This window comes from Anthonomus grandis, chromosome 19, assembly GCF_022605725.1.
Source record: "Anthonomus grandis grandis chromosome 19, icAntGran1.3, whole genome shotgun sequence".
Taxonomy (NCBI): Eukaryota; Metazoa; Arthropoda; class Insecta; order Coleoptera; family Curculionidae; genus Anthonomus; species Anthonomus grandis.
Window position 1 is genome coordinate 1345529 of NC_065564.1, and position 13681 is coordinate 1359209.

The window sequence follows — 13681 nt, forward strand, 5'->3', positions numbered from 1 at the left end:
TGTTGTAGGTGACTATATTGCTGCATAACTGCTACGTTTCAGTACCATTTATTTTTTGTTTGACTAATTTATCTTGAAAAACCGAGAAATTATGACCATTTTTCCAGGGACACATTTATTTTGAAAAGCAATCATTGTTCCAAGGAAAAATTAAAATTTTAGCGCTTTTATTAAAAATTTGTTGTAGCTGACTATATAGCTACGTAGCTACATCATCTCAGTATCATATACTTTTTATTTTACTAATTTATCTTAAAAAACCGAGAAGTTATGACGTTTTTTCCAGGCACACTTTTTATTTGAAAATTCATGTCATTGATCAATCTGGACACTAGTGGTTTTAACAAAAAATTAAAAATTTTACACTTAAAATAGAAATGAGCTATAGCTGACTGTATAGCTGCATAGCTACATTATCCCAGTACCATATACTTTTTATTTGACTAATTTATCTTGCAAAACCGAGAAGTTATGACGTTTTTTCCAGGCACACTTTTATTTGAAAATTCACCCTCCTGATCACTTTGAATCATAATAAATTTGAAAGAAAATTAAAATTTTGACACTATTAATGGAAATCCGTTGTAGCTGACTATATAGCGATATATCTGCATCATTCTAGCACCCTCCACAGTTTATTTCAATAATTTATATTGAAAAACTAAGAAGTTATGACCATTTTTCCAGGGACACATTTATTTTAAAAAGCAATCATTGTTCCAAGGAAAAATTAAAATTTTAGCACTTTTATTAAAAATTTGTTGTAGCTGACTATATAGCTACGTAGCTACATTATTTCAGTTTCATTTACTGTTTGTTTCATTAATTTATGACGAAAAACTAAGAAGTTATGAATTTTTTTACAGGGACACTCTTTTTTGAAAAGTCACGTCTTTGATCAATTTGATTTTAGGAAAAATTAAAATTTTAGCACTTTTAATGAAAATTTTTAGTAGCTGACTATATAGCCACATAGCCACATCATCCCAGTACAATCTACTTTTTATTTCAATAATTTATCTTAAAAAACCAAGAAGTTATGATTTTTTTACAGGAACACTATTATTTGAAAATTCATGTCCCTGATCAATCTGGACACCAGTGAATTTAAAGAAAAATTGAAATTAGTGCACTTTAATTGAAAATGAGCTGTAGCTGACTGTATAGCTACCATATACTTTTTATTTGACTAATTTATCTTGAAAAACCGAGAAATTATGACGTTTTTTCCAGGCACACTTTTATTTGAAAATTCACCTTCCTGATCACTTTGAATATTATTTACTTTGAAAGAAAATTAAAATTTTGACACTATTAATGGAAATCCGTTGCAGCTGACTATACAGCTACATAGCTACATCATTCTCGTATAATTTATTTCTTATTTTACTAATTTATCTTAAAAAACTAAAAAGTTATAACAATTTTTCCAAGAACACTTTTGTTGGAGAATTCATGATCCTGACGTGTATTAAAAAGGAAAATTAAAATTTTGGCACTCTTAATGGAAATGCGCTATGGCTGACTATTAAGGAATATAGCCATATCATTTCAGTACCATTGACCATTTATTTTATTAAGTTATCTTCGAAAACCAAGAAGTTATGAATTTTCTTCCAGGCACACTTTAATTTAAAGATACACTTTCCTGATCAGTTGAAATCTCGAAGAAAAAATACAATTTTTGGCAGTTTTAATATAAATGAGCTATTGCTGGTTACACAGCTACGTAGCCACATCATCTTAGTACCATATACTTTTTATTTGACTAATTTAGCTTGAAAAACCGAGAAATTATGACCATTTTTCCAGGGACACATTTATTCTGAAAATCAATCATTGTTCCAAGGAAAAATTAAAATTTTAGTACTTTTATTAAAAATGTGTTGTAGCTGACTATATAGCTACGTAGCTACATTGTTTCAGTTTCATTTACCGTTTGTTTCATTAATTTATGACGAAAATCTAAAAAGTTATGAATTTTTTTACAGGGACACTCTTGTTTGAAAAATCACGTCAATGATCAATTTGATTTAAGGAAAAATTAAAATTTTAGCACTTTTAATAAAAAATTTTTAGTAGCTGACTATACAGCCACATAGCCACATCATCCCAGTACAGTCTACTTTTTATTTCATAAATTTATCTTAAAAAACTAAGAAGTTATGATTTTTTTAATAGGAACACTATTATTTGAAAATTCATGTCCATGATCAATCTGTAAATAATGTAATTTAAAGAAAAATTGAAATTAGTGCGCTTTAATTGAAAATGAGCTGTAGCTGACTATGTAGCTGCATAGCTACATTATTCCAGTACCATCTACTTTTTATTTCACTAAATTATCTTTAAAAGCTGAGAAGTTATAGGGGTTTTCCCAAACACACTCTAATTTGAAAATTCACTTTTCAGATCAGTTCAAGGAGAAAATATAATTTTGACAGTTTAAACAAAGAAGAGCTATTGCTGTTTACACAGCTACATAGCCACATCATCTTAGTACTATATACTTTTTATTTTACTAATTTATCTTGAAAAATCGAGAAGTTATGACGATTTTCCCAAACATTTTGTTATTTGAAAATTCACTTCCCTGATCGGTTTGAATTAATTTGTCTTCAAGAAAAAATAAAATTTTGGCATTTTTAATAAAAATATGCTGTAGCTGACTATATAGCTACATAGCTACATCATTCCAATACCATATACTTTTTATTTCAATAATTTATCTTAAAAAACCAAGAAGTTATGAATTTTTTTCCAGGCACACTTTTATTTAAAGATGCACTTTCCTGATCAGTTGAAATCTCGAAGAAAAAATACAATTTTTGGCAATTTTAATAAAAATGAGCTATTGCTGTTTACACAGCTACATAGCCACATTATCCCAGTACCATCTACTTTTTATTTCACTAATTTATCTTTAAAAGCTGAGAAGTTATAACGATTTTTCCAATCACACTCCAATTTGAAAATTCACTTTCCTGATCAGTTTAAATCAAATTTATGTCAAAGAAAAAATTAATTTTTGGCAGTTTTAATAAAAATGAGCTATTGCTGCTTACACAGCTACATAGCCACATCATCTTAGGACCATATACTTTTTATTTTACTAATTTATCTTGAAAAATCGAGAAGTTATGACGATTTTCCCAAACATACTTTTATTTGAAAATTCACTTCCCTGATCGGTTTGAATTAATTTGTCTTCAAGAGAAAATAAAATTTTGGCACTTTTATTAGAAATATGCTGTAGCTGACTATATAGCTGCATAGCCGCATCATTTCAGAACCATTTACTACTTATTTCATTAATTTAATGTCAAAAATCGAGAAGTTATAACGATTTTCTTAAACCCACTTTTATTTAAAAATTCATGTCCCCGATCGATCTGAATAATAAATAATGACGGATTGACTAGTTAAAAACCGTTACAAGGTACCGCTCGCTGATGGACTTTCTTCAACGAGGAGCGTCACCACGTAACCTAAACCACTTTTTTCCTAAAAAATTACGGTTTTTTAAAAAGGGCGAGAGAGGGAGGAGTGGGAGTGGGCAAAAAACAAAAGAAAACCATGACGTGTATGTGTGTGTGTTCGTGTTCGTGTGTGTGTTTTAGAAATCATCTCATACGTCATGTCGCCGTATCCGACGGTCGTCATCGTAACGACGGCCCACCAGAACGCGTCCGGGATCGACTTGAAGAATGAGTTCTCGCTGCCCGCCTCAGCGAAGTACACGGCCGACGAGAACAGCACCACGCCTGCAACACACAGACACAAGACACTCTAACCACGCCCCGACACCATGAAATGCCAAAAAAACAAAAAAAACAACGGGCACGCGTAAAAAAATACGGGCAAGCAAGAGACGTCCTGGATTACGAGGTTTTTTTTTTTTAGTATATTTAACTGTTGAATATACGTGTATCATATACGATTCTGTTAAAATTACGTTATATTTAGTATATTTTGTGCAAAAATGTTGTTTTTTGTTAGGCAACCCTTGGCCCCCCGCCCACCCCACACTGCTTACCAGTGAGACATTCTATTGAAAAATCACCGTTTTTCCTCTATAATATCCGATCTATTAACACTGTTTTTGTATTAAATAATTAACAACAAAAGCAGTTGTTATTCATGCATATTATATTAAAAAACAATGATTTTTGTATACAATTTCTTACTGGTCAGGTGTGTGGGGTGGGTGGGGGGCTAAGGGTGGAATTAATAAAAAAACAATTTTTTTTGCATAAAAATAATTGCCTGAGAAAATAGTGATCTTTAAGAAACACGACATTTTATTGGATATTTACAGTTGAACTTCAACCAAAAATAAATTGTATATTTGTTTATATAGGATCACGTGTCGCTTGGGTCTCTTGGGTTAAAACTTGAATAAAACCGCTTCTATCGCACGGATTTTGATGGTTTTTTCAGTAAAAGTTAGAAAATATTCCAAAGAATCTTTCAAAGTAAAAATCAAGTCAATCTGAGCACCAGAAGGGGAGTTATAGCCCAAACAAGTCGGAACTGTCCCTGTCTCGGACATGACCCCCAAAAACCTGGATAAAACTCCTTCTAGTGCACGGATTTCCACGATTCAACTTAAAAAAAACACTCTTAAGGTTTCCTAAATTTTTTTGCACGTGCCCACCACCACCATAAAAATTAACCAAAAATACACCATAAATAGCCCATATCCATATCCATATAAAGAGACACTTGAGGGCGAGGGAGAGAGAGGGAGGAAGGAAGGGAATAATAAAGAGAGAGAGAGAGAGAAAGACAAGGGAGGCATTCGTTTAGTAAATCTGACCTCATGTCTCCGTATCCCACGGTGGTCATGGTGACCACCGCCCACCAAAAAGCGTCCGGGATCGATTTGAAGGTGGTGCGCTCGATTCCCGCCTCCGCGAAGTAGACTATGCTGGAGAACAGTACCACCCCTGGAAATAAAGAAAAATGTGGGGCAGGGAGGGAGGGAGGGAGGGAGGACGTTGTTGTTTTTTTTTAATCCCTTTAGTTGTTGTTCGGTACTACTGCTTTGATTGATTGAAGGGTGAAAGTGAGAAAAAAGAGGGAACGACGACAAAGATGGGAGGTGGGTGTGAGCGGTACTTACCGATGAATAGGAAGAAGATGAGCAGACCGAGTTCGCGCATGCTCGCCTTGAGGGTGCGCCCCAATATCTGGAGGCCCTTGCTGTGTCTGCTCAGCTTGAATATACGGAAGACTCGGACCAATCGGATTACCCGCAATATCGCCAGCGACATCGCTTGGTTCGTGCTTTTATCCTGCAAAGGTAATCATGAGCTTACTTTAGCTGGAAATAGCTGGAAAAGCGTTGGTGCTACAAGAAAATGCTTGAGGGCTTTTTTGTTCGGCATGAAATTCTCTTTAATTTTGATCTCTCAAGGTTTTTTCGTGAACCTAACAGGAGCCGAGATAATTTACGTTATTTGTCCAGGCAGCTGCTTAAGTCCGATTTCCTGAACATGTGTTTGTGCTACAGAAAAATGCTTGAGAGCTTTCTTACTCAGCATGAAATGCTCCTTCTTTTCTATCCCTAAACATTTTTTCATAAACCTAACAGAAACTGAGATATTTCATATAATTTGACCAGGCAAGTCGTGCCCCAAAACATCTAAGTTACATAAAAAATTCAAATCAAGAGCAATTTACTTGAAACTTTTTGTGAAAATAGAGAGATCTATTGACAGTAGATGAAAGAAGACCAGAAGTAAATTGGGCTGCCGGTTTTAGAGTTATTAATTTTTTTCCAAAAATAGTTCGATAATTGTATTGGTCCAACTTAAAAAATTCATAAAAAATTCAAATCAGGAGCAATTTACTTGAAACTTCTTGTAAAGATAGAGAGATCTATTGACAGTAGATGGAAGAAGACCAGAAGTAAATTGGGCTGCCGGTTTTAGAGTTATTAATTTTTTTCCAAAAATAGTTTGATAATTATTTTAGTCCAACTTAAAAAATTCATAAAAAGTTCAAATCAAGAGCAATTGACTTGAAACTTCTTGTAAAAATAAAGAGATCTATTGACAGTAGATTGAAGAAGACCAGAAGTCAATTGGGCTGCCGGTTTTAGAGTTATTAATTTTTTTCCAAAAATAGTTCGATAATTGTATTGATCCAACTTAAAAAATTCATAAAAAATTCAAATCAAGAGCAATTTACTTGAAACTTCTTGTGAAAATAAAGAGATCTATTGACAGTAGATAGAAGAAGACGAGAAGTAAATTGGGCTGCTGGTTTTAGAGTTATTAATTTTTTTCCAAAAATAGTTTGAAAATGATTTAAGTCCTACTTAAAAAAATTCATAAAAAATTCAAATCAAGAGCAATTTACTTGAAACTTCTTGTGAAAATAGAGAGATCTATTGACAATAGACAAAAGAAGACCAGAAATAAATTGGGCTGCCGGTTTTAAATTTATTAATTTTTTTCCAAAAATAGTTCAAAAATTATTTTAGTCCAACTTAAAAAATTCATAAAAAATTCAAATCAAGAGCAATTTACTTGAAACTTCTTGTGAAAATAGAGAGATCTATTGACAGTAGATAGAAGAAGACCAGAAGTAAATTGGGCTGCTGGTTTTAGAGTTATTAATTTTTTTCTAAAAAAAGTTCATAAATTATTTTAGTCCAACTTAAAAAATTCATAAAAAATTCAAAGCAAGAGCAATTTACTTGAAACTTCTTGTGAAAATAGAGAGATCTATTGAAAGTAGATGGAAGAACACCAGAAGTAAATTGGACTGCCGGTTTTAGAGTTATTAATTTTTTTCCAAAAATAGTTCGATAATTATTTTAGTCCAACTTAAAAAAATTCATAAAAAATTCAAATCAAGAGCAATTTACTTGAAACTTGTTGTGAAAATAGAGAGATCTATTGACAGTAGATAGAAGAAGACCAGAAGTAAATTGGGCTGCCCGTTTTAGAGTTATTAATTTTTTTCCAAAAATAGTTCGATAATTATTTAAAAAACTCATAAAAAATTCAAATCACGAGCAATTTACTTGAAACTTCTTGTGAAAATAGAGAGATCTAATGACAGTAGATAGAAGTAGACCAGAAGTAAATTGGGCTGCCGGTTTTAGAGTTATTAATTTTTTTCCAAAAATAGTTTGAAAATTATTTAAGTCCAACTTAAAAAAATTAAAAAAAATTCAAATCAAGAGCAATTTACTTGAAACTTCTTGTGAAAATAGAGAGATCTATTGACAGTAGATGAAAGAAGACCAGAAGTAAATTGGGCTGCCGGTTTTAGAGTTATTAATTTTTTTCCAAAAATAGTTCGATAATTATTAAAAAAATTCATAAAAAATTCAAATCAAGAGCAATTTACTTGAAACTTCTTGTAAAAATAAAGAGATCTATTGAAAATAGATAAAAGAAGACCAGAAGTAAATTGGGCTGCCGGTTTTAGAGTTATTAATTTTTTTCCAAAAATAGTTCGATAATTATTAAAAAAATTCATAAAAAATTCAAATCAAGAGCAATTTACTTGAAAGTTCTTGTGAAAATAGAGAGATCTATTGACAGTAGATAGGAGAAGACCAGAAGTAAATTGGGCTGCCGGTTTTAGAGGTATTAATTTTTTTCCAAAAATAGTCCAAAAATTATTTTAGTTCAACTTTAAAAAATCATAAGGACTTCAAATCAAGAGCAATTGACTTGGAACTTTTTGGAATTATAAGAAGGTCTTTTGTCGATCGATAGGAGAAGACCATACGTAAATTGGTAATCAGTTTTAAGAGTTATGATTTTTTTTCTAAAAATGGTCCAAAATTTATTTTACTATAACTTTAAAAATTCATAAAAAATTTAAGGCAAGGGCAATTTACTTGAAACTTCGTGTAATTATAAAGAGATCTATTGCTAATAGATGAAAGATGATTATAAATTAATTCGTCTAATAATTTTTAAATTATGAATTTTTTTCCAAAAAAAAGTTCAAAAATTGTTTTAGTCCAACTTTAAAAATTCATAAAAAACTCAAATCAAGAGCAATTGACTCAAAACTTCTTGGGATTATAAAGAGATCTATTGACAATCTACGGGACAAGACCATAAGTAAATTGTCCTTTTCCTTTAACAGTTATTAATTTTTTTCCAAAAAACAGTTCATAAATCATCTTAATCCAACTTAAAAACATCATAAAAAATTCACTTTAGGAGCAATTTACTTACAACTTCCTGTAAGTCTTAAGGAAATTCCTTGACAATCGACTAGAGAAGACCGCAAGTAAATCGGCCCTCCGTTTCAAGAGTTATTAATTTTTTTCCACTAATCATTTTACTCCATTCAAATAAGAAGGAGCAGTTTACCTAAAACTTCTTAAGCAACTGTAGAGAGATCTATTGGCAATGATTTACTGGAAAACCGTTAATGCTGCAGCAAAATGCTTAAGAGCTTTCTTGTTCAGCACGAAACTCTCTCTCTCTCTCTCTCTCTTTTCCTCCCTTCTAAGCCAATCAGAGAGCGAATCAAAAAAGCGAAATCAACCACTCACCTGGGGACTGACGGGAGCGCGGGGCAGCTGGATCGGGTCCTCCTCCTCCGCCACCACCGTCGCCAACGTGATGAAATACGGGATGATCGCGATGATGTCGATGAAATTCATGACGTCACGGAAGAAGTGCAACTTATTCGGACACGCCAAGAACCGCACCGACAACTCGAACGTGAACCAGACGATGCAGATCGTCTCGATGAGGAAAAACGGATCGGTGATGTCGGGCACCTCGTCCTCCTCGATCTTGGTGCCGTTGGTGGTCGTGTTGAAGACGTGGTAGTGCTTGAACTCGGGCAACGTTTCGAGACAGAAGATGACGATCGACAGGAGGATGACGAAGACGGAAATGATGGCGACCACGCGCGCTGCCTGCGAGGACTCCGGGTACTCGAACAGGAGCCACACGTCGCGCTGGAACTCGCGGCTCGGTAACGGTTTTTCTTCCTCCTGCGGAACGTCGAGGGCAATTTACTGGGAACTTATTTTTACGAAGCGCAAGTTTGGTTTAATATACGTGTATCATATACGATTCGGTTTACAAAAGGGTGAATATTAGGGTATTTAAAAGAATCGAAAAGGGATTTTTATAGCTAGTTTTTACATTCGATTACTACACTTTAGAAATTTGATGAAATTCTTATGAAAAATCACTGTTTTTTGACCATATTGTCCAATCTATTAACACTGTTTTTGTATTAAATAATTAACAATATACTTATGAATAATTACATCAAATTTAAATAAAACAAACTGTGTTATTAGATTAATTTGAAAAATAATGATTTTTCCAAAGAATTTCTTACTGGTAAAGTATGTGGGGTGGGTGGGGGGCTAAGGGTAGAATTAATGAAAAACGTTTTTTTTTCAAATAATTTTCTGCAAAAAAAAGGTTTTTTATTAAGACTACCCTTAGCCCCCCACCCACCCCACATACTTTACCATTAAGAAATTCTGTTGAAAAATCACCATTTTTTTATTGCTAATCTAATAACACAATTTGTTTATTTAAATTTGATATAAATATATGCATGTATATTAATTAATATTTAATACAAAAAAACAGTGACTTTGCAAAAGAATTTCTTACTGGTAAAGTATGTGGGGTGGGTGGGGGGTGTAAGGGTAGTTTTTTGAAAAATACATTTTGTTTGTAAAAGACAAAAAACGTTTTTTATTAATTATACCCTTAGCCCCCCACCCACCCCACACACCTGACCAGTAAGAAAATTGTTACCAAAAATCATTGTTTTTCATATTTAATCTAATAACATAGTTTGTTTATTTAAATTTGATATAATTATATATACGTATATTAATAAATATTTAATACAAAAACAGTGTGAATAGATCAAATGTTATGGATGAAAAACGGTGATTTTCCAACAGAATTTCTTACTGGTAAGTCGTGTGGGGTGGGTGGGGGGCGAAGGGTATAATTAATAAAAAACGTTTTTTTTGCAGAAAATAAGTTCCTAAAAGAAAAATGCTTTTTAAGAAAATTATAGGTGAGAATATACGTGTATCATATACGATTCTGTTTACAAATGGGTGAATAATTCAGCATTTAAAAAAATTGACACGGGATTTACGTATTTATTTTTTAAACTCGATAATTCAAATATTTCATGAAATTTTCTTGAAAAATCACTGTTTTTTGTTCATATTATCAAATCTAATAACGCTGTTTTTTAACTATATATTTATATATAAAATTGTATCAAATTTAAGTAAATAGTGCGAATAAATTAAATATTGAATATATATTTTATGCAAAAACATTGTTTTTCATTAGACAACCCTTAGCCCCCCACCCACCCCACACTACTTACCAGTAAGAAATTCTATTGGAAAATCACTGTTTTCCTCTATAATATCTAATCTATTAACACTGTTTTTGTATTAAATAATTAACAATATATATATAAATAATTACATCAAATTTAAATAAACAAACTGTGTTTTTTTATTAGATAAAATTTGAAAAACAATGATTTTTGTAAACAATTTCTTACTGGTCAGGTGTGTGGGGTGGGTGGGGGGCTAAGGAAGGCCTAATAAAAAACGTTTTTTTTTGCAGAAAATAAATAAAAAAAAAAACGTTTTTTATTGATTCTACCCTTAGCCCCCCACCCACCCCACACTACTTACTAGTAAGAAATTCTGATGAAAAATCATCATTTTTTTGTCCATAATATCCAATGTAATAGCACTGTTTTTGTATTAAATATTTATTAATATACATGCATATATTTATATCAAATTTAAATAAACAAATTGTGTTATTAGATTAAATATAAAAAACAATGATTTTTGTTACTAATTTCTTACTGGTCAGGTGTGTGGGGTGGGTGGGGGGCTGAGGGTTGCCTAATAAAAAACAATGTTTTTGCAGTAAATAATTGCCCAAGAAAAAAATGATCGGGTTTAGGTTAGGAATTTAGGTCACCGTTTATTGGATAAAAATACCATATCTAATAAAATCAATAGTATAAACACCGTATTTTTTTAAATAATCTCAATATTCCTTGACATAAAGACTATCGTGTTTATTTAACTAAAAAAAAATGCACGAAATTCTTCATAAAAATCAAGTTTTTCGATTATCGTTTTGAGTAATTTCTTAGTAAAAAAAAAGTATTTTTTTGTTTCTTTTAATTGTTTTTTACCAAGCGAATTAACATTCCGGAAGAACCGTGCACTTACTAGATATTAAGAATTACATATGGTATTAAAAAAAAAAGAAATTAATTAGTTAAGGGTAATTTTGAAAAAAATATTTTAGGACATTCGATATATATCGAAATAAGAAAGCAAGAGTCACTTCCGCTTAAACAGGAAATGACAACTGAATACGTCACAGGATACTCTTATAACAATTCCATCAATATACCAAATTTGATATATATCTTTACTGATTCATTCTTAAGAGTGTTAAGACAAATCTAAGGTTTATTATATTTAAGCCTTACTTTTTGGTATCTTAATATATTTTTTTAAATTTTATTTCGTGTGATACGTCTATGCTTTTATAATTTTTCAAATTATTATTTTTATGAGTAAAAGAACAGACCTCTAATAAGACTTATAGTGCCCAAAACATTTAGTACTTCATGATTATATAGTTGTTCAGTTAAAAATAAAATAGGGTTTTTTCACGTTTTACTTGAAAACCTTAAGGTTATGTGAGAAAAGTGTAGATACAAAAACTATAGAGTTTTTTATCGCATATAATTTTCGTAAAAAGGATTTTTTTCTCAGGCAATTATTTACTGCAAAAAAAACGTTTTTTATTAGGCCTACCCTTAGCCCCCCACCCACCCCACACACCTGACCAGTAAGAAATTGTTTACAAAAATCATTGTTTTTCATATTTAATCTAATAACACATTTTGTTTATTTAATTTTAATATAATTATATAATTAATAAATATACATATAATACAAAAACAGTGCTATTAGATTGGATATTATCAACAAAAAATAGTGATTTTTCAACAGAATTTCTTACTGGTAAGTTATGTAGGGTGGGTGGGGGGCTAAGAGTAGGCCTAATAAAAAAACGTTTTTTTGCAAAAAATAATTTGAAAAAAAAACGTTTTTTATTAATCCTACCCTTAGCCCCCCACCCACCCCACATACTTTACCAGTAAGAAATTCTGTTGAAAAATCACCATTTTTTGGTCCATAATATCCAATGTAATGGCACTGTTTTTGTATTAAATATTTATTAATATACATTTATATGATTGTATCAAATTCAAATAAACAAATTGTGTTATTAGATTAAATATAAAAAACAATGATTTTTGTTACCAATTTCTTACTGGTCAGGTGTGTGGGGTGGGTGGGGGGCTAATGGTAGGCCTAATAAAAAACGATTATAATTTTCTTAAAAAGTATTTTTTTCTCAGTCAATTATTTTCTGCAAAAATGACGTTTTTTATTAATCCTACCCTTAGCCCCCCACCCACCCCACACACCTGACCAGTAAGAAATTGGTAACAAGAATCATTGTTTTTCATATCTAATCTAATAACACAATTTGTTTATTTAAATTTGATACAATTATATAAATATTATTAATTATTATTAATTAAATGCCGAAATGTCCTCCCTCGTGTAAACAGAATCGTATACGATACACGTATATTCTACAGTTACTAAATGCTGTCATAATAAAAAAAGCGTCAGCGCACCGACCTTAATAAATCCCTCGTCCTCCCTAAACTTGCTGATCGCCGGCTCGCCCAGCTCGTAAAACTTGATTTCCTCGCTGAAAACGTCCAGGGGCACGTTGACCGGCCTCCGGAGCCTTCCCCCGGACTGATAATAATACAAAATGGCGTCGAACGAGGGCCGATTCCGGTCGAAGAAGTACTCATTCCGGAGCGGATCGAAGTACCGGATCCGGCGCGCGGGGTCTCCTAGCAACGTGTCGGGAAACTGATTGAGGGTGCGCAGTTGGGTCTCGAAACGTAGACCGCTAACCTGCAAAGTTCCGGGTTCATTTTTGTTGTTTTTTTTTTTTTTTTGTCGAGGACTCACGTTAATGACGACACGCTCGCAAAAATCGTGGTCGTGTGGAATGGGCTCGAAGTGCGCAACTCCAGTGAACTGGGAGTGGGGGGTGTGCCCGTCCTCGTCCTGGCTGCTGAGCTTGGGCAGCGACCTAAAAAAAACAAAAGTCCACTTTGATCCCCGTATAACTCAGTACTGATGAGACCCAGAGGGACGAAACTTTCAACAATAGTACCTCATATGTCACGTAATATTTGCTGTAAATTTCAAATTTTTTGGTAAAGTAGTTTTTGAATTACAGGAGTTTAAATGTACTGTTAGAGTAATAAAAAAAAATCATTCAACCTGGTATAAGATCTCCGTTACGTTTAAATAACTTTTTACTGATGAGGTCTAGAAGGATGAAACTTTCCACAATAGTACCTCATATGTCAAGTAATATTTGCTGTAAATTTCAATTTTTTTGGTCAAGTAGTTTTTGAATTACAAGAGTTTCAAAATACGGTTCAAGTAATAAAAAAAACGTTCATCCTGGTATAAGGTCTCCATTACATTTAAATAACTTTTTACTGATGAGGTCTAGCAGGACGAAACTTTCCACAATAGTACCTCATATGTCAAGTAATA

The 13681-nt window shown here is 32.3% G+C and overlaps 1 protein-coding gene across 2 annotated transcripts in view; it reads right to left on the reverse strand.

Moving 5' to 3' along the window:
- The window catches only part of LOC126747124 (potassium voltage-gated channel protein Shaker), an 80597-nt gene that overhangs the window by 24123 nt on the left and 42793 nt on the right, over window positions 1-13681 (reverse strand). Inside the window, exons 2-6 of one of the 2 annotated variants that reach the window (XM_050455613.1) lie at window positions 13082-13205; window positions 12737-13024; window positions 8534-8983; window positions 5126-5297; window positions 3635-3764 (exon numbers count right to left, since the gene is read on the reverse strand). In XM_050455613.1, the coding sequence (XP_050311570.1) occupies window positions 3635-3764; window positions 5126-5297; window positions 8534-8983; window positions 12737-13024; window positions 13082-13205 (1164 nt within the window). The remainder of the gene's footprint in view (window positions 1-3634; window positions 3765-5125; window positions 5298-8533; window positions 8984-12736; window positions 13025-13081; window positions 13206-13681) is intronic. The other variant, XM_050455612.1, reaches the window with a different exon arrangement.